At 44.2% G+C, this 26,377-nt stretch overlaps 1 protein-coding gene across 1 annotated transcript in view; it reads left to right on the top strand.

The window, feature by feature from the left end:
* The first annotated feature begins 1,452 nt into the window (after positions 1 to 1,452).
* C16H16orf89 (chromosome 16 C16orf89 homolog) overlaps positions 1,453 to 26,377 on the top strand; it is a 28,239-nt gene continuing 3,314 nt past the window's right edge. Inside the window, exons 1-7 of the mRNA XM_006124570.4 lie at positions 1,453 to 1,920; positions 14,553 to 14,702; positions 15,488 to 15,638; positions 16,005 to 16,122; positions 19,419 to 19,554; positions 24,270 to 24,374; positions 25,897 to 25,980. Of these exons, the coding sequence (XP_006124632.3) occupies positions 1,659 to 1,920; positions 14,553 to 14,702; positions 15,488 to 15,638; positions 16,005 to 16,122; positions 19,419 to 19,554; positions 24,270 to 24,374; positions 25,897 to 25,980 (1,006 nt within the window). The 5' untranslated portion in view covers positions 1,453 to 1,658. The remainder of the gene's footprint in view (positions 1,921 to 14,552; positions 14,703 to 15,487; positions 15,639 to 16,004; positions 16,123 to 19,418; positions 19,555 to 24,269; positions 24,375 to 25,896; positions 25,981 to 26,377) is intronic.

Here is a 26,377-nt window from a genome sequence, read left to right as displayed (position 1 = left end):
TAAAAGCAAAGTGAGCCAAACGTGGTTCTAGCAAAGCCAGGCCCAGTAAGGCTGGCTAATACAATTAATTCTAGTGTTTTATACACTTAACAAAACAAGTCTGATGTCAGGGCAAGAAATCAAAGCGAACTTCAAAGAGGAATTATTATCAGCAGAGAAAGAAACAGGTTTAGAGGGAGTTCGAGCTTCAGCTTAAAATAGTTCATTAACACATTCCAACAGCGCATCCTTCTGGCCTCTTCCCACCTCGGTGAAGGCCAGTTCACTCCCTCTAGTATACGTGCAGACACAAGAAACTGAAATGGCTTTTGTCATACAGAATGGCTTCTAGCTAAATATGAAATGGTTTCTACAGTACCCTCATCTCAAAGTAATATTCCTTCATATTCCAAACTGCTTACATGAGGATATGAGCTAACCTCTCCAAGTAAAAATTCCTTCATCTGGATGCTGTGAACTGCTTCCCCCTTTATTTGGATTAAAGAAAAGATATTTCAGGAAGGATCCCTGTTGTTTTGCTTCATCCTTTTCCTTCTCAGCCTTTTGTTTACGATACACAGCTCCTGAGGGCTTTCTTTTCCCTCCTTATGCCATGGGCAATCTTGATGATAGATCACTTGATGAAAAAAACACACAGGAAAAACACACAAAAGTAACAACTTACATGCTTAATTTTTGGCCCAAACTGTTGACAGCACTCAGAGTGAATTAGTTGCCGGCACTGCGTCAGCAGCGTCAGGCGTTACGGGAGGGGAAAGTGGCAGGGAGAGAGGGAAAGGGGGGATATTGGGAGTTGGCAAGAAACAAATGAAACTTGTGGCAAGGACAGGAGGAAGTGTATTTTTTTCCTTGAATTTGGCACCCCAGGTGACTGCCGAGTTCACCTACATGGATAGGCTGCCCCTGTCTGCCTTCACAGCAGGACCAAGGACCATCCCTGGCAGATTTGCTCTAGATCCCTAAATGCCCCCCCAAGGATTGAACTCACAACACTGGGTTTAGTAGGCAAATGCTCAAACCACTGAGATTTCCCTCCCGCCATACTTCATTGTATAAATCCTAATTTTACAAGTGCAATGATCATTTCAGCCAGTCGCCCCATTCACCAGCGGTTCGCACATGCGCAGTGCGGGTCTGGTGAGTGGTTTTCACCGTGGTTTGTCAAGCCCTGTGTGTGTGTGTGTGTGTGTGTGTGTGTGTGTATATATATATATATATATATCCTATTTTAACTAAAATGTCTGTATTTGGAGATAATTTTCTTTTTCCCATATCTCCATTATTTATCAACTGACCGATAAAATTTGAAATTGAGTCAGTTTTTGTTTGGTGGCCCCTCATATTGTGAGGCTGTAAACAGTCACTTAGTTATGCCTTAATCTGGCACATACTTTCAGTCTTCTGTTGTCAGCGGCACAGACTGTTCACTGCTTCGCCATCTCCTTGCGCAAGGACAAAGCCTTCATCCTTTTTGTGGGTTTCAAGCAATAAGAATTTGCCCTGAGTTAAAACAAGTCCAGATTTTGACCCATTGGAAAATATTTCCAAGTACATTAAAAGAAACCCGAGATGTGCTCCAGAGTGACTGCTTAAACTGGCCCCGCATCTGTACACTGATACCACAGCACACTTAAATAGTTAATCTGAGGGAGGGAAAAATGCCAGTCGCCCAACACAGGAACAGCTGTGAACACCTGACAGCTCTGAGTTGCACAATTTTCTCCAAGCAAACTAGCAAAGCAGAAATGTCGTTCCCTGTCTTTTTGCTGCTGATCTTTCTCTTAAAGTCCAATCTGTCAAAAAGTGAGGCTGATTCAAGGAGCATTATCATTTCTGCTCTTGAAAATGCAACTGTCTTCCTGGAAAATAAACAAAGGGACATCAATTTAGACGGAGTGTTTGGATTTCATATTTTGCAAGGTACTGTAACTCAATTGTTTTTTAAAATGTCATAGTAGCCGGATATGAAACTCTCCTGTTTAAAATAACTGTTCTTATTAACGAACCTTAGTTCCTAATAGCACCATGAAAGGTCTCTCTGTTTATACATTTACACCTGTTTAAATTATTTGGAATGGCTAGTTTCTCAAATTAAAAAAAAGCAGAAGTGCTCTAGATGCCCTTTTGCATCAAGCTGATATCATCAGAGAAGCACAGAGGGTCATTTTTAAAAAGCAACGCATAGAATGTTTTTGTTGTTTGCGGGGGACATAGAGTGAAATATGCAGAAGAAAGAATATTTCATCCACTCGATGATGCTCAATATTGTATTTATTTGGCAAGACCCACAGAGATGAGCCAAAGGTGGATGAACATGATCTATGTGCTTCCCAGATTCTAGGGCTAAGGCGGATTGGAGCTGCTTTGTTAGTACTCTGTATTGTATCCAGCTGCAATGCCTCCCCATGACCTGCCATTGCTGGTGGCTGGGTCTCAGAGCCCATAATACTCTGGCTAACACCCACTTGCCCATTGTTAGGAAGGATGAGTCTGGAGAAGTTGTAGAGCCATCTATGCTGGCTTACTCCAGGCTGCCAATATGCAGGAGGAATTTTCAGGTAGGCGGCTAACCTGTCTGACTACGTCTCTGCAGTGTGCCTGTAGGAATGTGCCAACCGTCTTCTGCAAGTGAGACTAGGATTTTGGTCCATACTTTGAGTCAGATTTTGCTTTCATACTAGCATAAATCAGGATTAATTCTACAGAAGTCAATAGAGTTATCCAGGTGTGAGATCTGAATCTGTTTTATAATTTGGGCATGGACAGAGCTCAACAGCAAGCCAGCCATAGTATTTGCATTTCTACAGTGCACAGTTATTTTGGAATAAGATATTCCAGGATAGTTATTCCGAAATAGTTTATTTTGAAATAGCATGTCTACGCTGCAGGGAAGCCTCAAAATTAGTCCAAGGCAGGCTTCCCTAATGTAGACGTGCTATCTCGATTTAGAGCCCCAGGAGGAATAACTTAGAATGGCCCTGGTGAGGGGCTATTTCGAAATAGCAGAAGTGGAGCATCTACACATGCCTTGTTTCGAAATAGCTTTCTCGGAAGAGGCATTATTCTTCGTAGAATGAGATTTACAGAAGTCGGAATAAGCCGCCCATTATTTCAAAATTATTTTGAAATAACAGAATTGCTGTGTAGTTGCTTGCATAGTTATTTTGGAATAATGGCTGTTATTCTGAAATAACTTGGCTGTGTAGACGCACACCAATGTTGCACTTGCTGATTTCATGTTTGTTTGCTTTAATCTGTTTTCAACCAGTAACATGTGAAATAGCTGCAGTGCTGTTGGCAGGATGAATATTTTGGAGGGGTTGGGTATGTGTGTATCGGGGGGAAGGGTCTTGTGGATTGTTACTATGACAGCGTTTATCCTCCTAACAGAATGATAAATAACTAACAATGTTTTTCTGATGACGAGCCAGTCTTATGTCATCTCTGAACTCCACTCAGGGCTGTACGTGAACTGACACTTACACTCTGTCTGCAGAGCATGAGATGAAGAGCAGAGGTTCACAGGAAGGCAAAACATACCAGAGAGTGCCATCCGTCAGTGGTACTATGCTCTGATGTACAGAACCACTGGTTGATCGCATTAGTGGAAAAGTACCATAGTGTCTCATCAGGAGGTCCATGGTGTCTCAGTAGGAGGTCTCAGACCATAAGATGACCCCAACTAGAAGCCTATAGAATGAATCTAATGAAAATTAGGGTATGTCTACACTGCAACGTTTTTCCACAATAACGGCTGTTATTCCTGATAAACAATACTTGTGTCCACACTGCTATTGCGTTCTTTCGACAAAAAGTCAAAAGAATGGAGGGGGTTTTTTAACAGCGGTAAACCTCTTTCTACAAGGAAGAATGCCTTTTCTGAAAAAGTTTTTTCAGAAAAAGGTGTGTGTGGATGTGGAAGAAAGAGTTCTGTCGAAAAAAGAGGCCTCCAGGAAATAACACAGGTGCCCTGGTGGCGTAGGCGTGTGGACGGGGTGTGCCAGGTGTGCCCAGGCACACCCTAATGTCTCAAAAAAAAAGTGGCTTTGCATTTTAATTTAATCGCATGATATGCTCTTTTAGTTTTAAAGTATAGATTGTTGTAGTATGCAATAAGCGCCGAATTGCGTAATATAGATGCTGTAGAAATGTATAGGAAACCCACGTTCACTCGCAGCATGCGTCCCCACTACTGCGGCACTGCATTTCCTTGGTCCTCCCCTCCCCCTCCAACTACTATTCTAGAAAATTCTTTGACCTATATAAGTGGCCATGTCAGGCGTGCCCAGTGCAGTGTCTACAGTGTTTGTAATCTTTGTCACGTGTACTCTACTGAAATAGCATAACAAGCCCATGGCTTTACGTTTTAATTCAGTCGTATGATACCCTCTTTTAATTTTAAAATATGGATCAGTTCATTGTTAAGATCAGAAAAGGAGGAGACAAACTGAATTATAATGAATGTGCTGATAGTAGTACAAATATCTCAGACTCCCGGTTAAGAACTTACATGAAGATAATGCCACCACCAGTTCCAGTGCGTGCAATAAACTGAGTAATGACCAACAGAAACAGACTTTGTCTCTTAGTTCAGGTCAGTGTAGTTCCTATTCAAAGCCATCAAACATTCCATCTGATGACCTGGTCTGTGATATTCCAAAAAATAGATTAGAACGCCAGTCTCGATTATCTAGAGGTCCTTATCAGCCTAGATTGAGCATGTTTCCTAGAAGTAAAATAGGTAATAAACAAAGAAGTTTTCAGTCCGATTGGTATGAAAAGTATAGGTGGTTAGAATATAGCCCATCAAAGGATACAGAATTTTGCTTTTACTGTCATTTCTTCTCCTCTAATGATGCAGCAAACAAAGGTCACACTGATCCAGCATTTATTGATAAGGGATTCAGAAACTGGCATAGGGCTAACGAACGTTTTAAAAACCACCAACTGTCAAAATCTCATGTGTTGAGCTGTTCTTCATGGTCAAGTTTTAATGAAGGGAAACCTATTGATGTATTTTTGGATGAGGGAAAGCAGGCTTATCTGTCTGAACAAGAAGAACGGTGCTATAACCAAAGTGTAATGGAGCGACTGATTGACATTGTTCTGTGTTTGGCGAAAGGTAGGAGACCATTCAGGGGTCACAATGAAAAAGCTGACAGTTTTGAGAAAGGTTTATTTCTAAATCTTGTCAATGTGCTCCAAAAATATGATCCCATAATGGCAAAGCATGTGCAATAATCTCCTCGAAATGCTTCCTATCTGAGTAATTGCATTCAAAATGATTTAACCGTGGCCTTGCACAACGTTGTGCAACAAAAGATTGTGTCTTCACTAAATGGAGAAATGGTCTCAATAATTGCCAGCGATCTACTTACTGTGGACACCATGAACAGATGTCCATTGTGGTGCGGTATTTTGACAATGAAAAACATAGTCCAGTTGGACATTTTGTGTCTGTTCAGAGACTAACAACAGTTGATTCTCAGTCTATTTTTGACCCGTTAAATGACGTCCTTGGCATTCTTAAAATTGACGGGTCATCAGTGAGATCTGTCTGTTTTGATGGCGCATCTACTGTTCGGAAGTTCAAATGAAATGTAAAGAAAGAAACAGTGAAATACTCTATGTACACTGCTATGCTCATTGGTTGAACCTCATCCTAATAGATGCATGCACTTCAAGTAAACAAAACAGAGCTGTCTTTGATTTTTTTGGTGTTATTCAGACTCTTTATGCCTTTATGGAGGGGAGTCCTGTGCGACATGCAGTAATGGAGAAGATTTCACAAGAAGTAGGATCCCAGTTGAAGACTTTGAAGTCAATATCAAACACAAGATGGGCATACAGAGCAGAAGTAGTGGCTGCTGTAAAACAAAACTACTCCATTTTACAAGCTTTACAAGAGATTATCGAAACAACTCACCTTTCTGACACTAAAATAAAAACCAGGGCCTTATCCATGAACTAAATTCATTCAAGTTCATCTTTGCCCTTCACATGATGCACCCTAGTCTCCAGATGGTGGTAAAAGTGAGTAAGGCTCTTCAAGCTCCAGATCTCAACTTACTACAATGACAGAGGTGAAAAACTTGTATAACTCTTTGGCTGCATTGAGAAGTAGCCCAGAATATTTTCAATCTATTTTCAATGACAGTGTGAAAATGTGTGTAGAGAATGATATGTCAATTCCCCTAGTTAAGAAGAGAAAAACGTCCACTCGTATTGATGACACATTTGAGTCCCAGCATCACTTAGATACAAAAGAGGAGCAGGAGAGAATAACTTCATTTTACCCACTCCTAGACTCATTGATTACCGGCATTGACCAGCAATTTGAACAGGAGACTTGTAAAATTGTGACTGCAATGGGAAAACTACTGAGCTTAGACATTGGCAGGGACAATATGAGAATTATTGCCAACAAATTTACAGCATCCTTGGATGAGTTGGAAGCTGAAGTCGGATTGCTTCAGGGTTACGACGGATCTGTTCCTAAAGGTAGCACTACGAACACCACCAGGCTATGTCTAGACTGCAGGCTTCTTTCGAAAGATGCTCTTTCGAAAGCAGCTTTCGAAAGAGCATCTTTCGAAAGATCGCGTCTAGACTGCACGCGGATCTTTCAAAAGAAAAATCCGCTTTTTCGAAAGAGAGCACCCAGCGAGTCTGGATGCTCTCTTTCGAAGACGGCCTCTTTACATTGAAGAACGCCTTCCTTCGAAAGAGGAACTTTCGAAGGAAGGCGTTCTTCCTCGTGAAACGAGGTTTACCGCCATCGAAAGAAAAGCCGCGTTCTTTCGAAATAATTTCGAAAGAACGCGGCTTGAGTCTGGACGCAGGGGAAGTTTTTTCGGGAAAAGGCTACTTTTCCCGAAAAAACCCCTGAGTCTGGACACGGCCCCAGAGAGTGGCTTGATTAGCTAAAGGAATCGGATCGGTCTTCCATGTTCCAGGCCTTTTACAAATCTATTCAGTGCTTTGTAGTCTTACCTGTTACAAGCTGTTCATGTGAAAGAGCCTTTTCGAAACTAGTATATGTAAAAAACAAACAAAGAAGTACAATGTCCCAACAGCGCCTCAACTCACTCATGATTTTGTACATTGAACAAGAATTGGCTTTGTCAGTTTATTACAATGATGTGATTGAGGAATTTAAGTCCATAACACCTGGTGTGCAACGTCTCATTCTCTAGGACAGGAAGATGAAGAAACCTTAATCTGTTTTAGTCAGTTTGGGTTAGCTCATTATCTGGTTAAAGATAAAGATCATGAAAATTGAGTGAATCTTTGTATACGCCTGGTTATCACTGCAGCAAAAATTTGCTATTTTGTGTCTCATTTTTTAAGTTTGTATTTTTAAAGTAAAGTTTAGTTGTTAATTTAAAAAAAATTAAGTTTAGTTCAGTTTTAGTTTCTTTAGTTTGATTGATGAATAAAAAATAATGTCCTTTATGACTGAGTATTCAATAAATGTTCGCCTTTAAAAAAAAATTCCCCGAGTGCACACCCTACTGAAATGTGCTGTGCACGCCTATGCCTGGTGGCCACTGTCCAAACTAATAAAAACTCTGTAGTTCCTGTCTCCTGCCAGTTCTTAAAGCTGCAAGCACCCAGGACAAGCCCTGTGGCAGGAAGCTGGCCCTGGGAGCTGCACTTACTGCATGGCTCTGACTGCCACACTGCTGCAGAGTTATGGCCCAGCCTCAATCTGCCCCCCCCCCTCCCCCGAGAGCCCAGTGGCCCTCATAGGGAGCATGCACGGGGCTCCCAGGAGCCTGCCAAGAGCACCAAAAGGCATGTCCCATCGTGGTCTGGGGTGGAGATCCTGGCCCTCCTAGATGTCTGGGGGGAGGAGGAGACCCTGCAGGATCTCCACTCCAGACGTCGAAATACCGACATCTATGGCTGGATGGTCGAGGCCCTGGCCACGAGAGGACACCACCCCCGGAGCCTTGAGCAAGTCAGGAGCAAGGTCAAAGAGCTCCAGCAGGGTCAGGGAGTGCAGCTCTCGCTCCGGGGCAGGACCCCATTCCTGCCCCTATTCCAACGAGCTCCACCGCATCTTGGGGAGGGGGGTGCAGGCCCTTTGCCACCCCTAGCTGTCGACTCGGGGCTAGAGACACCTATCGTCACTCACCCGGGGCTTCCTGGCCAGGTGGAGGAAGAGCACGAGGACGAGCTGGAGGAGATGGCCAGCACGGTCACCCTCACCCTTGAACTGGTACCCCAGGGCCTGGATAGCTCCTAGGCATCCTCTGAGGGCAAGGAGGGATCGTCAGGTGAGTGCTCTCAGTTTTTCACACACACAGGGTGGGGGAGTCAGGTGCAGAGGAGATGGGGTGTAATTGTCGCTTGTCCTTCTCGGCCTGGACGTCATGCTGCACTCCGTGCACAAGGAAGCATATGCAGCGCCAGTCTGCCCCACGCAGCCCCAGGAGGAACCTGCTCACAGGCTCTGGGGAGGCCCCACACACGTTGGACCTCTGGGGGGGGCAGTCTGAGGACAAGGGCATTCGCACGGCTGCACACAGCCTGAGGAGTGCCGCACATGGCACACAGGCAGGCCTGCACGCTCGAGGCACCACCCACTCCCATGGACAGTGCTGCCAGATGAAGGTGTGTGTGCAGCCCCCATGGAAGGCCAGGCTGCTCCAGGCCCATCTCCTCAGGGCCGGCCTTAAGCCGATTCAGCCGATTCGGGCCCTGTGCCCCTGCACCCGGAAGTTGGCTCCCTCGGCTTTGCTCGGCTCCCTCCCGCCCTTACCTGCGCACGCTGCCAGCTGCTCCTGCTGTGCGTGCTGTTCGCAGGTGGGTGGGGAGATGCCCGGGCATGATGTCACATCACGCCCGGGATTTTAAAACTGAAAAGTGCCATGCCGCCACCGCCACAGCACACGCGGTTCGCAGACCGGCCCCGCAGAAGGTAGGGGAGTGGGAGTGGGAGCGGGAGCGGGAGCAGTGGGAGGGGCAGGGGCTGGAGCTTGGATGGAGTGGGAGGGGAAAGGACTTGTACGGAGGGGAAGGCGCTTGTACGGAGGGGGAGAGGGAAGAAAGGGGAAGGCACCAAGAGGCAGGGTGAAGGTGAGACACATGCCAGGGGGCCAAGTACAGACAATGAGGAAAAGGCAGGAGGGGAGGTGTCAGTGAAAGGGGAACAGGGTGATATGGGGAGAGGAGAGGGGAAGGGCATTGGGGGCTAAAGGGGAAGGTGGTGGGAGAAGGCTTGAAAGAAGGGGTGGGCATGAGAAAGGTGGGGATGGAGCAAGACGTGTGAGGGCACAGGGGGCAGGAGGGGAATGGGGCAGAGGGTGGTGAGGGGTGGGCATCAGGGAAAAAGAGGGCAAAGGGGGCAGGGGAAGTGAGGGAAGGGGGAAGCACCAGGAGGATGCAGGGCTAAGGGAAGGTGCAGGTGCTAGGGGATTCCGGGCGTGAAGCAGAAGGGCAGACACCTGCAGGGGAGGGACCAGCATCAGAGGAGAGAGGCAGGGCAGGTGTGTAGAGGGAGGTGTTAGAAGAGGGATAACTCACCTGATTAGTGTGAGGCTACTGGAGGAGTGGGCACAGTAGGGAGAGAAGGGCTGGCGGAGGGGGGCAGGTCTCAGGAGGGCTGAGGGCAGTGAGAAGGGCAGGAGTCAGGACAGCAGAGGACGGTGAGGAGTTGGGGGGCAGCAGGCACCAGGGGAGATAATGGAGCAAGGAGAGGAGACATGGCAGCAGACAGAAAAGGTAAAGGTTTATAAAATGTTTATTAATAATGCGGTATGCTGCCCATGGCCAGTTTGTTTGCGCCCCACGCTGCAGTTTGGGTTTATGTGGGGATCAGCACGTGGCTGGCGAGTGGGAGCCAAAACAAAAGTAGTCAGTGTAATGATCTTCTGTTCATATGTGTTTTAGTAGTTAAATTCTTGGACTGTCATTGCTCATGAAAAGTGCTGTCACATGGGTAGAAATCGGGTAAACACTGCATTTTATTAATATCAGCAGAACTGACTTAAATGGGGCCTGTGTGTTGTGTAGTCTTGCCTTCATCTTTGCATTCATGCCTGTCAGTGTGAGAGAAGCTATTTGTATATATTTGCTTGCATATGCAACCACACGTAAGTTGAGGCCCTCAGCATGTTCTGTAAGTATCAGTGTGGCCCCTGGGGCTTCCAAAGTTGAGTAGCCCTAGCTCATCCCTGACAGGTGTCTGTCTAACCTGGTCTTAAATATCTGCAATTTAAGCCCATTGCTTCTCATCCTAACCTCAGAGGCGAAGCAGAACAATTTTTCTTCCTCCTCCTTATGATATTATTTTAGATACTTGAAAGCTGCTCTCCTGTCCCTTTTCGGTCTTCTCTTTTCCAAGGTAAAAAAGGCCAATTTCTTCAGCCTTGCCTCATATCTCATGTTCTCTGGACCTTTCATCATTTGTGTCGATTTTCTCTGGACTTTCTCCAGTTTCTCCACATTTCCTGAAATGTGGCGCCCAGAACTGGACATGATACTCCAGCTGGGGCCTAATGTAGATGGCTCATTCCCTGCCTAGGGGATGTGAGACTGGGCGGGTTAATTTCCAATCCTCCTGTTTATTCCTTTCCTAAGCCAGGAGGGCACAGTAGTTCTGATGGGGGCTAGAGAGGGGATGGAAGCCAGATCCAAGATCAATGAGCCCTGGGAAGTGGGCCCATTGAAAGGAGACTAGACCTGTGGATGCCTTGGGAGTCTGCAACAAGGGCCTGCTTTGGGAAGCCCCGTCTTTGGAGGTGAAAGTGGCAGCATTGAGACACCACTCAAAAGCAGGCGCCACAGACACTAACTGCAGATTCATGGGACGGCTCTCACAGATCTTGCAAATGCATAAGATGATAGATCTGCAGGAGGGGGGGCAGTGGCATAGTGAGGGGGCCGGAGGGGTTAGTTGCCCTTGGGAAAAAAATAATATAAAATTTAGTTAAAAATATATGTCACAAGTTTTTAAAAGGAATACCATATCTCCTGCCTTTAGGCCCCCAGTTAAAATTTTCAAAAGCACTTGAGTGACTAAAGTCATATTTGAAAATTGGACCTGGAAATCTAAGCTCAGATTTTCAAAGGTAATTAAGCTCCTAAAGAGACAGTTGCCAACTCGGATCTTCAAATATATCTATCTGATCTTTCCACACCTTTGAAAATCTGGTCATAAGTGTCCTAGTCAATTCTGAACATGAGATGTAGGCTCCCAGTTCTAATTCCTTCAGACTTTTTTTTTTTAATTTGAACATTTATCTACACAAATTCCCCTCCTTTCTCTTTCACTATCCAATAAATGCATGGATCACAATTATAGGTGCTTTGTGAATAGGCTGACTTGAGAGTGCAAAGATTTCATATTGTCATGTATGATTCCTGGTAACCCATCTCAAATATGAAAAACTAGGTTGATACCTGTTCATATCAGGAGCTGTTGAATTCAGTTCACCATTTGCAGTATCTCATTAGGATGTTTAGTGGGGAAGATATTGTGTGTGGTTTTTTTTATTTATACTGTGGGCAAAGCATGGGCTCACAAGAATTCTTCCATTGTTTTACCATGAGTTTCAAAACATTTGGTGTTTTTCTAAAGGTCTGGCGTCAATTGATTATGTAGGAATCTCAGCTTTCATTTAAAAAAAAGTTCTCTATTCTTCTGGGCCTTACAGATAAGGAGGAAAGCTTTAAAACATAAACCCTAAATACTCAAGAAACAAAAGGCCAATAAAAATCCAACGTTTTATTTTTTTAAAATCTTATGATTTGTAGACCATTCTCATAACTTTGTGTAGGCGTTCCTTGTGATTTTGGGGTTGGCAATACTGCTCTTTGACTGGTGAATTTAGAGAGGTCTCTCCCTTCAGTTTCCCTTTCCACCCTCCTTTTTTGTCGCAGGTCATCAGAGAATCATAGAGACAATGGAGAGTAGGGTGAGTCCATGACTCTGATTAATGACTGGTCAGGGTGACTAACTATTATCAGCCAGTGGTCTGAATGAGCTATCTACTGCCATCTGTTAATCAACTATAGGAAAAGGCTTCACGAGCAAACCTTATTTATATAGACAACTTACTTTGCCACAGAGATCAGTAGACACACTTGCTGACTCAAGGTGATCAATTTTGGCTCTTTTGGGTTGAAATTCACTTAAGACTTGGATTGGGAGAATGAAATGTTGTAATCCATATTGTATGATTAAAAGACCTGAACTTAATATGACCTGGCTTAGGGTCTACCATAACTTGAACACTAAGCAGAGGATAGTGAGTCACATCTAATTGAAAGTCACAGAAGATGGAAACAGGTTTTATTTCTGGTGGTGTAGAGTCTATTTGGGAGTCCTCAATTATATCTGATACTTTACATCCAGTGTTTAAAGGCAGAGCTGACTAGAATCAATTGAGAGTCCTTGTCTTGTCTCAGTGATCGCTTGAGCAAAAATCTTTGATAAAATCTTGTGTAGACTGACCTTGGACTCAACATGCAGGCAATATGTGTTGAAGTGCAGTGCAAAGGAGGCAATGGTGGTGAGGTACCATATTACCTAGTGAAATCATTGATGCTGAAATCACTAAGGACTGGAATTTGACCACAGAACTGAACTTTCTTAACAAAGACTTCATTTTTGCTATTTAAAAAGTAAATCAATAGAACAGAAAACTGCAATGCTCTCTGGTAACTTTTTAAAAATCAAACTTTAAACTTTATTGAAAAATTGGATAGTTTGCAATTGAAAATATTTGACCTACACTTAGAATCATAGAATCATAGGACTGGAAGGGACCTCGAGAGGTCATCGAGTCCAGCCCCCCGCCCTCAAGGCAGGACCAAGCTCCGTCTACACCATCCCTAACAGATGTCTATCTAACCTGTTCTTAAATATCTCCAGAGAGGGAGATTCCACCACCTCCCTTGGCAATTTATTCCAATATTTGACCACCCTGACAGTTAGGAATTTTTCCCTAATGTCCAATCTAAACCTCCCTTGCTGCACTTTAAGCCCATTACTCCTTGTCCTGTCCTCAGAAACCAAGAAGAACAAATTTTCTCCTTCCTCCTTGTGACACCCTTTTAGATATTTGAAAACTGCTATCATGTCCCCCCTTAATCGTCTTTTCCAAACTAAACAAGCCCAACTTAAGGCAACTGATTTATTTTTGTGTAAAATTTTGCATAATAAAGGATGGCATTTTTTTTTAAATGTTCAGATATACATTTTGATCAGATCTACTTGATGTGATATTTGTGTGTGGTTGTGGTTTGTTGTGGGGTTTTTTTTTCCCTCAACAAAAAATCCGGGGGGGAGGGGCCACCAAAACGGTTCAAATTGGGCCTCGCACTTCATAAAGCCAGCCCTGCCTCTCCTGCCCATGGGATACCAGTGTGGCCAGACACTTCCCTTGCCTGTTTGTCCGTGGGACGGAGGGGGGAGCAGGAAGCATGGTCCCCTGGGCACCTCAGGGCCCGTGTGAGACAGGGCCCACTGTGCAGGCCGCACATGGCCTTGTTCCGGGGACACTTCAAGGAGAGTGGAGAGCAGCGATTGGCGGGCAGGTGGGGGTCTAGGTGGGGGACTGGAGCAGGGGCGGGAAGAGAGAGTGTGAGGGTGGGGCCTCAGCAGAGGGGGTGGCGTGGAAGTGGGGCCTTATCTCATTCCCTCAAATACCCCCTATATTACCATGTCTTTTCTGACCCTGGATACTGCTCCCACCGAAGGACCAAGTGTGAGTCTGGGCTGCCCTATCTCTGAGGCAGATTAAAAGCTTCTGGCAGCAAGGAATCCTTGAACATGTTAAGAGCGTTCACAGTTGGTCCTTCTCCCTCTGTCTGAGCAGCCAGCATAGCCTCTATCTTTAATCACCAGTGTCCTGCTCTGGCATTAGTAACCTTCCTCCATCATATGGTAGGGGATGTCTGGGCTTTTCACAGTGGAGTAAAAACAAGTGGCATGGAGCCTGGATATAGTCTAAGTGTGATTTGTTTTACTTACCTGCTATAGTGAGTCCTGGGACAGAGATGGTCAAACAGCATGCAGAGCAATCCCTCCTTCCAGGAATCTAAGACTAACTCCCAATGGTTGGTTTCCAAGGAGCAACAGTTGATTCTAAACAGAGCATATGTTGGAAAGCAAACTTTCCCTCAACTCCCTCTCCAAAAACACCTGCCCCCACACAGAATCTTGCATTATCAAAGACTAACACAGCTTGTCCTCCCCAGACTGAACAGTTGCTCGCACATACACACAACCCATGCAAGACTATGTGCAACAGTGCCACCTGCTGACACCTGCCAAATAACATCATGCTTTTCACCCAAGGGTATCCGAGGGCCCTGCTTTATTTTCTCCCATCTTCTCCCAAGGTAGCAGCGATAGGTTCCTGGATCTTAGTGACTATTCAACAGAGAGGAAGAGTTCACACACAGTGTGATAATACAGCTTGGCAAAGTATCTGCTGACCAACTGGGGAAGTTGTCACAAGTCCAATCAGGTTACTAATGTACATACACAAGCTCCTAAAGGTTGTGACCATTCACTACACCTCATTGTCTTTCTGCAGTTCATTTGAAAGGAGCCCTGGAGAAATGGCCCTCAGAACGTGAATTACTGTCTCAGCAGGCCCAAGTCAAAAGGCTGGTGAAGAAGTTGTCTTCTCTGACTGAAAAAGCAGCTCTTTCTTTTGGGCACAGCGACCCAGAGTATTTCAAAGGTAAAATTGAAGTGGCATCAATTCCAATGGGATGGTGCAAAAGGGCACTTAATGTTATGCCGCAAGTGTTTATACTGAAATGTGTCCCCCATCTGTTTTGCCTTATAAAGCACATGGTATATCTTCTGCATAGGAACAGGGCACTTATCAGAGACAGAGCGGCATCTCCTGTGTATTGTATCCCAGTAGATACGTGGGGAAGGAGGGTATTTAATCGCTAGAAAGGGAACGGTTTGCACTGGTTTATTGTGTGGCCCTGGAAAATTCACTGAGGTTCTGATAATGTTTTCTTCAAAGTCACTCATGCTAAATCCACTGCCTGTTTCATGGCTTGTCTAGCTGTGTCATCTCCAAACTGTCAGGTGCATAGCCTTTTAACGCTTGTTAAAAACCAGAAGACTTTTCTAGACTTGATTTATTGCATCCCCCAAAGTAATAGTTCAAAATCATTCCAAATACATTCCTGTCATTGTGTCCGGTCATGACTGACTTGATGGATTAACCTTGTACCCAGCGATTTGGACATCAAGAGAGTGCATAATTCTGTGGTATAGTATCTCACAGGAAATGGCTCATCTGAAGCATAGATCTTTCAAGGGATGCATATGGAGTGTATCTGATCCCCCATGCCACGGGGAAAACCCTCCATAGTACACTATTAACCATATGTTCTGCTATTGTTAATGCAGGCCAGAAGGCAGAAAGGTTGAATAACTAGGAAAGCGCTGTGTCGCTCTTGCTGCCACTTCATTATTTATGGGCTTTCTGCTTTGATTGGCTTTCAGAATTTCAACCAACCCTAGAACTACATTTTTGGATTCTTCCTCATTTGTGGAACCAAACAGACTCTTCTTTTGCATACTCTACATTTGACAACATCAATTGCTTTACAGAGGAAATGAGTGATAAATGCTTTGCATATTTGCTTGGAACTTGGTGAGTTTTATTCCTTATCAACAGATAATCTTTGACCATTTCTAGTCTCTGGGACACTCCTTCCCTACTCTTTAACCTGCATTCACATTCATAAAATACATGCAGGAGAGGGATCACATGATGATTACCTATTGTGTTCCCTCTTTCTGGAGCATCTGGCATTGGCCACTGTCGGAAGACAGGATACTGGACTAGATGGACTGTTGATCTGACTCAGTATGGCCATTCTTATGTTCTAAGTGATGTGTGGGAGTTTCACTCTTCCACATACACACTGAGAAGAGAATACACCTGTACATTTAGTTACTGGAGTCTTGTCTTCAGACACTTAAGCTATTCGTGACTGTTGTCCTGCTTATTCAACAGGAAAGATAATGGCAGTTCCTGCATTGTCACCAAGGCCTGTAGGAAAATCATGACAATGTCTGGATGCTCAGATTATTGCCTGTCACATCAGCTTTTCTACTTTTTGTTTGCAGATGCGGTAAGTGCCCAGATTAGGGTTAGCAGCCATCACAGGAGAAATATACATGATACAACGTGGGGATGTGGCAGAGTGGACTTGAAGTGTTTGTTGATTGTGGCTTTGCTCTCCTGTTAGAATTGCAACAGAAGTGGCAATGGGAAGTAAGGGGGCTGACCTGGATGTACAGGATGGCGGGGACAGACAGTTAGGAGCAATGACTCCAGAGAGAAATAGGGAAGGAGGGGAGAAAGCAGGATGGTAATGGACATACAAGATATAGCTATGAGTGAAATATTGGATATGTGGAGGTAACAGGTCAAACTTGTTCAGAAGACATTGTCCTACACAGTTTATTGATAGGGTTTCTAGATATACTAAGATGGCCAATTGCTACATTGGACTTCAGCAACAAGCAGAAAATTCAACATCTGTTTCTGTAGGAAAGAAGCTCTGATGGACTTTGGAAAGAGCTAAGAGGGAAAGGAGGGAGAACCAGTATGGAAAGGCAATAGGAGAGTACATTGGTTTAGTTCTGGGGTGGATACTGCCATATCGTTTTCATTCCAGCGTTATTAAAGTGGAAGAATTTGGATGGAGGCAAGAGAGAGGAGGACCCTGAGTGAGGCTCGTCTGGTACAGCACAGGAGTGGTGAAGGAAGATGAGTGGGGAATACAGACTCATGGTGGGGTTAGACGTGGATGATGAGGGCAACCTGCTTCAGTTACTCATTTGTGTGTGTCTGGGGACAAACAGGGGGATCACATGCTGCCCATCTCAGCCTCTACTCTGATTGGTCTGGGAGGCAGCTCATCATTTTAGTGGATCATGTCGGACAAGAAGATACTTAACATGTGGCAGAGAGGGATGAGATTCCACCAAATGTGTGTAGCCTGATGTTGCCCTTCAAACACAGCTGCCCTAAATTCTGGAGTGCTGCATGAGGCACCAGGGAATGCACCTGTATGTTTTAATCTGATGTTTTCCCCTGGCCTTCACAGTTCAGCTTCCCATTATTAGGCAATTTTACTCCTTACTGTCTACTTCAAGCATCTTGGCTTGGTGCTGGGGATTTGCATGGTGGGGATATTCTTCTCAGGCTTTGTGGAGCAGCTACTGATGGTCAGGGCAGCCCCCACTGCCATTACAGCCATAATTCATTCAGCACCTCAGTTTTTAAGACTTGGGGTAGGTCGACACTACGGGGACAGGCTGATCTCAGTTCATGTTTTCACTAAATGGAAGATTGACACTGCTGTGATCGATCTTCCGGAGTTCGGTTTAGTGAGTCTAGTTAAAAGTCGCTCAATCAAACTCAGAGGGGGTCCCCATAGATGGCCGGTACTCCTACTTCTGTGAGGAGTAAGGAAAAACAATGGGAGTGTTTGCTCCCATAGGCCTCCCACTGTGGGGATGGCAGGGAGACTCGAAACAAGGTACATTGACTCCAGCTACGTAATTAACGTAGCTGGAGTCACGTATCTTGATTTGACTTTCCCTTTTAGTGTAGACTTGGCCTAAGCTATGCAATTAGAGTTACATTACCAATGTAACTCAAGTCAACACAGCTTAATTCTACTTACTGTGGGGCCCACACTGTGCTGGGTTGACAAAAGAAACTTTCTGTTGAGTCCCTCTTCTAACCTTGTTCCAGTGGAGTACCAGAGTCGACAGAAAAGTGATTAGCGGTTGATTTGGTGGGTCTTCACTAGACCCTCTAAATCAATCCCGGCAGCATCAATCCATTCCTCAGTGGAGACAAGCTCTTGGTTGCTCAAGTATAACAATATTTAAAACAACTGTAATTAGGCTCAGGGCAACTGATGTATGTCTTGGTATAATTATAAGTGATAGTGTCAGCTGACGGTCAGGGCAGTGTGTGTGTGTATGTTTCCGAGAAAAGGGTTAACGTCCGTGTCTTTACTGCTAGGACCGGGGTCCCATTGCAGAGGGTGGCCAGCAGGCCAACAGATGCCCCGTTATATAGGAAGAGCTTATTACACCTTAGATTTTAGCTGCTAGAACACAGGGATTCCTTCGCAGCGGGCAGCCTAGGAAAGGCTGAAAAGGTGCCCCAACGGATCTTGTCACTTGGGAGTAACACAGATCCAAACGCCCAAGCTCTCCCTATGTCTGTCCCTTTATGACCGGCTGAAGTTCTTTTAAATTGTGCTTGGTTCTATTACAGCAACTGAAGGAGTCAGGTTAAAGCTTAAACAGTTACAGGTTTATTAAAGAAGCTTATACATCATATGGTTACAATGGCTATTGCTCTATTTCTTAAATGCTAGCAAATATATATATATATAGGTCTTAAAAATGATTACAGGAAAAAGGTAAAGATAGAAAATAGAAATAATGGTACCAAGTGACCGCTTAATCTTTAAAGAGCTCTAACACTATGTATATATACTTAAACAAAGGACCACATCCAGGTACAATTTTTACCCCCTTCTGTGCCTCTCGACTCCAGCGTGTCAGGCCAGGGCCGGTCCCTCAATTCCTCAGAAAGATGAATACGAGGTGGGCATCCCCTCTGGAACCTCGGGAGGTCAAACACCAAACCCGACCAGCAGATAGGTGGTAGATTGACACACAAAGTAGGTGTGCTGCTGGACTCATCTTTATACCCCTGGGGGCCCGTATTCTCTTTCTTATCTTAAGATGCCAAATTGTACTGGTCCGTTTTGTGGCGCCAGTTCTTACAAACAAGTTTCAAGTTAATTTACACTTGTAAGAGAGGAAGATAGCTAAATTAGGAGTGCCGGATGTTCTTGTTGGGCGGGAGATTCCTCCCCCCGTGGACTGCTGTGTGTTCATATCAATATGGGTTAAGTCAAGGACACTTTTGTGCAGCCTCTTAGTTTGACCACCCTCTTATCTCTGCTTACAGTTGTCCATGGTCACTGAGCCAGTATATCTGAACCTCCTGCTCCAAGGTTTTCAAAGATCATGCTGTTTTCTGCTCTTATGTGCCCTGCATGCTTTCAAGCAGACAAAGATGGATGTTAAAATGGGGGTTCACGTCTGGCTACAGATAGCCATGACAACATGCTGGTTGAGAGTATCATCTCTCTTGTGCTGATGGACTGATGCTCACTCTGTACTTCCAATGGCCAGACCATTCCAGGGTGTAGAAAAGTGTGCCCTCTCTGTCCCCTTTGCAGTAGTAAAGATACCCAGGCTAAATTATCTTGCAGTGTTTAAATCCAAAATCAGATCTATCTGATCTCAACCTCCCTACTCCAATGTGATTTTTTTTAACAATGAATGTATTAAAATACAATACAATAACCTGGTTTTCTTCTGTACCCAGAAAGGATGCTCAGATCGTCTGTTCCAGAGATCCCAATATTACAAGAATATTTTCTGTGCTAGCATGATGAAAATAAACCTGATGATCGAAAGCAATGGGTTCCAGTTTCCCTCTCGAGACCTCTTTATGGAAAATAGTATGTAACCTAATCATAATGAAGCAACAGCAGAGCAGATTCTGACATATGATGATAAACCTGTTTTTTATCCCAGCAGTGATGAAACATTAACCTAAGGTTACAGAAAATATTAGTTATGCTAAAGAAGTGAACCATACTCCATATAAAGTGTCATGAATGGTTATTTAACTAGTATGTTACCGTCTGCATTTCTTCCCTTATCATAACTAGATGACATGCAGAAGTAGAATAAGCTTATGTCCTTCTGTTATATGCAGTGACTATAAACTGAAGGGCAGCAATTTCAACTCTGGGATTTATGCATCTAAGGTATAGGTCATGCAGGTGGGGGAGTGGCACTATATGTGAAAGAAAATTTAGAATCAAATGAAGTAAAAATCTTAAATGAATCAACATGTTCAATAGAATCGCTATGGATAGTAATTCCCTGCTCTTCTAATAAGAATATTACAGTAGGGATCTGTTATCGACCACCTGACCAGGACAGTAACAGTGACTATGAAATGCTAAGGGAGATTAGAGAGGCTATCAAAATAAAGAACTCAATAATAGTGGGGGATTTCAACTATTCCCATATTGACTGAGTACACATCACCTCAGGACAAGATGCAGAGACAAACTTTCTTGATACCTTAAATGACTGCTTCTTGGAGCAGCAGTACAGGATCCCACTAGGGCAGCAGCAATTCTCGAGTGGCGCACAGGATCTGGTTCAAGAGGTAACTATAACAGGACTGCTTGGAAACAGTGACCATAATATAATAACATTTAACATTCCTGTGGTGGGAAGAACACCTCAGCAGCCCAACACTGTGTCATTTAATTTAAAAGAGGGGAACTATGCAAAAATGAGGAGGTTAGTTAAACAGAAATTAAAAGGTACAGTGACTAAAGTAAAATCCCTGCAAGCTGCATGGACACTTTTCAAAGACACCATAATAGAGGCCCAACTTAAATGTGTACCCCAAATTTTAAAAAAAAAGTAGAACTAAAAAAGAGCCACCATGGCTTAACAACCATGTAAAAGAAGCAGTGAGAGATAAAAAGGCATCTTTTAAAAAGTGGAAGTCAAATCCTAGTGAGGTAAATAGAAAGGAGCATAAACACTGCCAAATTAAGTGTAAAAATGTAATAAGAAAAGCCAAAAAGGAGTTTGAAGAACAGCTAGCCAAAAACTGAAAAAGTAATAATAAAATGTTTTTTAAGTACATCAGAAGCAGGAAGCCTGCTAAACAACCAGTGGGGCCTCTGGACAATCAAGATACAAAAGGAGCACTTAAAGATGATAAAGTCATTGTGGGGAAACTAAATGAATTCTCTGCTTCAGTCTTCACGGCTGAGGATGTTAGAGAGTTTCCCAAACCTGGCCCGTCCTTTGTAGGTGACAAATCTGAGGACTTGTCACAGACTGAAGTGTCATTAGAGGAGGTTTTGGAATTAATTGATAAATTTAACAGTAACAAGTCACCGGGACCGGATGGCATTCACCCAAGAGTTCTGAAAGAACTCGAATGTGAAATTGTGGCACTATTAACTATGGTTTGTAACCTATCCTTTATATCTGTTTCTGATTTAAGATAGCTAATGTAACGCCAATATTTTAAAAGGGCTCTAGAGGCAATCCCAGCAATTACAGACCGGTAAGTCTAAGAGCAGTACCAAGAAAATTAGTTGAAACAATAGTAAAGAATAAAATTGTCAGACACATAAAAGAACATAATTTGTTGGGCAAAAGTCAACATCGTTTCTGTAAAGGGAAATCATGTCTTACTAATCTATTGGAATTCTTTGAATGGGTCAACATACATGTGGACAAGAAGGATCCAGTAGATATAGTGTACTTAGATTTCCCTCACCAAAGGCTCGTACATAAATTAAGTTGTCATGGGATAAGAGGGAAGGTCCTTTCTTGGATTGAGAACTGGTTAAAAGACAGGAAACAAAGAGTAGGAATAAATTGTAAATTTTCAGAATGGAGAGGGGTAACTAGTGGGGTCCCCCAAGGGTCAGTCCTAGGACCAGTCCTATTCAACTTATTCATAAATGATCTGGAGAAAGGGGTAAACAGTGAGGTGGCAAAGTCTGCAGATGATACTAAACTGTTTAAGACAATCAAGACAGAAGCAGACTGTGAAGAACTTCAAAAAGATCTCACAAAACTAAGTGATTGGTAAACGAAATGGCAAATGAAATTTAATGTGGATAAATGTAAAGTAATGCACATTGGAAAAAATAACCCCAACTATACATACAATATGATGGAGGCTAATTTAGCTACAACTAATCAGGAAAGAGATCTTGGAGTCATCGTGGATAGTTCTCTGAAGATGTCCACTCAGTGTGCAGCGCAGACAAAAACGCAAACAGGATGTTAGGAATCATTAAAAAAGGGATAGAGAATAAGACAGAGAATATCTTATTGCCCTTATATAAATCCATGCTACACCCACATCTTGAATACTGCATACAGATGTGGTCTCCCCATCTCAAAAAAGATACACTGGCATTAGAAAAGGTTCAGAGAAGGGCAACTAAAATGATTAGGAGTTTGGAACGGGTCCTATATGAGGAGAGGTTAAAGAGGAGGTATGATAGAGGTCTATAAAATCATGAGTGGTGTGGAGAAAGTGAATAAGGAAAAGTTATTTACAGTAAAACTCCAATTGTCTGGCATCCAGTGGTCCGGCACTCCCGATAGTCTGGCACCAACTGGAACCTGGAAGTGCTCCAGCCAGCTGGACAATTGGAGCTGCTCCGCACCGCCTCCCCAAGTCCGCTGCTGCCACTGCTGAAGCTGACCAGTAGTGGACTTGGGGAAGAGGCACAGAGCAGAGCAGCTGGGGTGCTGCCAGGTTGGTCCTGAAGCGCCACCTCTCACCTCCCTGCTCAGCTCCCGGCAGCACCCCAGCTGCTCTGCTCCGCGCAGCTGCCACTGCTGAAACTGATGAGCGGTGGACTTGGGGAAGCTGCGGGGCAGAGCAGCTGGGGTGCTGCCGGGTTGGTCCCACAGCGCCGTTCAGGTGAGGGGTGGCGCTGCAGGACCAACCCAGCAGCACCCCAGCTGCTCTGCCCTGCTGCTTCCCCAAGTCACCGCTGTCGCTTGCAGCCCCAGCTGGCCTGTCACCGGCGACTGTGTGGGGCTTCCCCCACCTTTCTACAAAACGATGGAGGGTTTGACCCATGCCGTGCCATTTCCCACTGACCCCCCCCCCCTCCCAGACCCCTGACAGCCCCCCTTCCGGAGTACCTGCTGATACTCCGGCATATCCAAAAATCCGGCACCCCGTAGGTCCCAAAGGTGCTGGATTATCGGAAGTTTACTGTACTTGTTCCCATAATACAAGAACTAGGGGCCATCAAATGGAACTAATGGGCAGCAGGTTTAACACAAATATGGGGAAGTTCTTCTTCACACAGCACATAGTCAATCTGTGGAACTCCTTGCCTGAGGAGGTTGTGAAGTCTAGGACTATAACAGGGTTTAAAAGAGAACTAGATAAATTCATGGAGGTTAAGTCCATTAATGGCTATTAGCCAGGATGGGTAAGGAATGCTGTCCCTAGCCTCTGTTTGTCAGAGGGTGGAGATGGATGGCAGGAGAGAGATCGCTTGATCAGTACCTGTTCAGTTCACTCCCTCTGGGGCACCTGGGATTGGCCACTGTCGGTAGACAGGCTACTGGTCTGGATGGACCTTTGGTCTGACCCAGTATGGCCGTTGTTATGTTCTTATGTATGTCTAGACTTCAAGGCTGTTTCAGGATACCAGAGGTATCCCAAAATAACTACCCCACGTCCAAGGAACTCGTCCACTATTTCGAAATAATTTTGGCATCCCTTTAAACCTAATTCCACAAAAAATAAGGGATGTCTCAAAATAGTGCTTTTTCAAAATTTGGTGCCGTGTAGACACACCAAATTTCGAAATAGCCTATTTTGAAATAAAATCGAAATAAGATACACAATTTGCATGGTGCAAATTGCATAACTTATTTCAATTTTAGAGGGAAGTCTAGACGTACCCTTAGTCAATAGTATTCAATAAACTGTCAGATGGAAGCCAGTGGGAACTTCTGTCTGACAATGCATTTAATGAGACAAGGTGGGTAAGGGAATAGCTTTTATTGTACCAACATCTGTTGATAGGAGAGACAAACTTTAGCTCTTCTTCATCAACTCTTTGTAAATTGGAACACTAATCTCTCACATCAACAAAAGTTGGTCCCGGAGCCAATATGGCTGTGAAACACGGCATACAATGACTTCAGTGTGTTTTGCACATCTGTAAATTTGTTTAGGTGCCCCCTCCCCCATGGATTTACAAGCCTGTCTTTGACATCCAATTTTGAGTTTGGGGTACAGGGTATTTTTTGGCTTTCGTGATGGGAGACATGCTGTTTGGGACATTTAAAACTAAATGATAAAAGACATTAGAAAAAATATTTCATTAGCCAGGAGTTAAACTATTTAATCTAATAATTTCCCTAATCTGTCTTCTGCCCCAATCTCTTATTTGTATGAGTGCCCTTCTGAAGGCAAAGGAATTTACAAGTTGTCAGATTGCTGTCTTTCTAATAGGACTGGATGGCAGGATTATGAATCCTCTGAGTCAAGGATATTTGAGTGTCTTTCTTTCTAAAGGCTGATCTTATAAAGATACTGTAGTGTTTGAACTGTGGGTTTATCATGTCCTTTTCTTCCTCCTCTCCTCAGTTATGCTCTGTGGTATGGCTGGATTCTCTGACTTCTACAAACCCAGCTGGCTGGAGACCATTCTCACATGGCAGAAGCCTGAGGAGGGATGCTTTGGGAAGTCCAGTGAGTGAATTTCTTGACTTAGTCCATTGAAATCAGAAGTTGCAGTGGTTTTGATCCAAGAGCGTGAGGCATGCAATGCAAATCGACTTGATGCTTCATAGCATTACTCTCCGTCTCAAACTGAAATGTGTTCTATAGCTCACCAGTGGAATAAGAACAATCTTTATCCCTTTCCATGTTCAACACCTCCCATAAACACTGTCGTAGTCAGCTCAAGAATTGTGTTGGTTTGTACAGATTTCTTCAATATTCGCATATTCCCACTGTATAGTCCTCACCCAGACATCACACTCCTCTGTTTTTGACATTATAACCATCTGCTTAGCAACCAATTGTGATGTTACCAGCGAGATAGCAGTGACTTCCAAAGAGGACAAAGCATCAAGGGCCTCACCTAAAACTAATGGATTGGAAGGACTTCCATTGCCTCTTTGAACTTTGTATCAGATCACAGAATCAGGTGGAATCATAGGAACTTTGTATCAGATCACAGAATCAGGCGGAATCAGAGGAAAATCAAGCTCTTTTTACTCATTCTAATGCCTAGGATAATTAACACTTTTGAAAATCTGAAACATGAATACAGGAAACATTTCAGCAGGATAATCTCTCAATACCTTTAATCCTGATGGTATTTGTATGTAACACGCCATGATACACAAGGCCAATGCAAACAAACTATCTTGCATTCAGCCTGAGGCCTCATCCGGTCTTTCAAAAGGGATCCTTTGAAATGGACCCTTCTGCATTTGTTCCTCCAGGCCTGTGCTCTGAAGGCATCTCAAATAAGAGGGCTTACAAAGCCCAGTTGAGGATTTGGGGAATGTTAATGAAAGGAGAATGTGGGTGTGTCTACACAGCACTCAAAACTCGAAATAAGGTACGCACTTTGCATAGCTTATTTCGAGTCTATTTCAAAATAGCTTATTTAGTCATCTGGCGCTTTCTACACAGCAACAACTTTCAAAATAAAGCGCTATTTCGAGCCATTCCTTACACCTCGTAGAATGAGGTTTACAGGCAGGGCCGAAATAAGGGGGGGGGCTAGCCAGGCAGCTGCCCAGGGCACCAACCTATGGGAGGCACTTGATGGCAGCTGTAAGGGGCGCCATGCACCTGGCCGCGCAGCGCCCCTTAGAGCTGCAATCAGGCGCCGTGCGCCTGGGGCTGGGGGTTGCGCAGCACCCCTTAGAGCTGCCATCAGGCACTGCGTGCCCGATTGCAGCTGTAAGGTGCACAGTGCACCAGGGAGGGGGGGCGCATACATCACGCGCCTGCTGCCTGGGGCGCAGGAATGGCTCGAGCTGACCCTGTTTTACAGGGATGGTGAAAAAGCACTTCCACTATATTTCAAAATAGCGGATGCATTCGAAAGACACAGGGTAGCTATTTCGGGATACCTTTGGTATCTCGAAATAACTTTGCTGTGTAGACATACCCTGTATGTGCTTGATACCAGAGAAGAACAATAATCCTCCTGTGTCCATAGATCTTTCATGCAAATAATCTTTCCCTTCCTCAGGTGAGAATTTTGAACACCCACCCAGGGTAAAGGACCAAGAGCGACTATTGCGAAGAGTTAAAAGAAGAGAGAAGGTCTTTGCAGGTAAAGCCAATGGAAACATTCCCATAACCACATGCTTCAGTGCGATTTAAACTGGGCAGAAGCAACTTTGGTTTTTTTCCACAAGAATATTCACAAAACATGTCACCAGTCCTCATGTGAATAAGGCAGTCACACCAGGACACCTTGCAAATTTTTGGTTGGATGGGGAGCCCTTCCATTAGGGAGGAGAAATAGGGGAGTTAGGTGACAATCCTCACAATATGAGTAGTAGGTGACAAATAATGAGTATGCAAAGTAATATCTCTGTCACTTCTCTACACAAGTATCAAGTAAAGTGTATCTGAAGAGCTTCTTGAATCCTGGATCTGTACATAAAAATATCAGAAATAGTGGAGTAAACACAATCCATTGTGTCCAAATCAGCTTTTTTAAGATA

This window comes from Pelodiscus sinensis, chromosome 16 (genome assembly GCF_049634645.1).
Source record: "Pelodiscus sinensis isolate JC-2024 chromosome 16, ASM4963464v1, whole genome shotgun sequence".
NCBI classification, from domain to species: domain Eukaryota; kingdom Metazoa; phylum Chordata; order Testudines; family Trionychidae; genus Pelodiscus; species Pelodiscus sinensis.
Note: the sequence above shows the minus strand (reverse complement) of the source record. Positions and strands in the feature narration are given on the sequence as shown.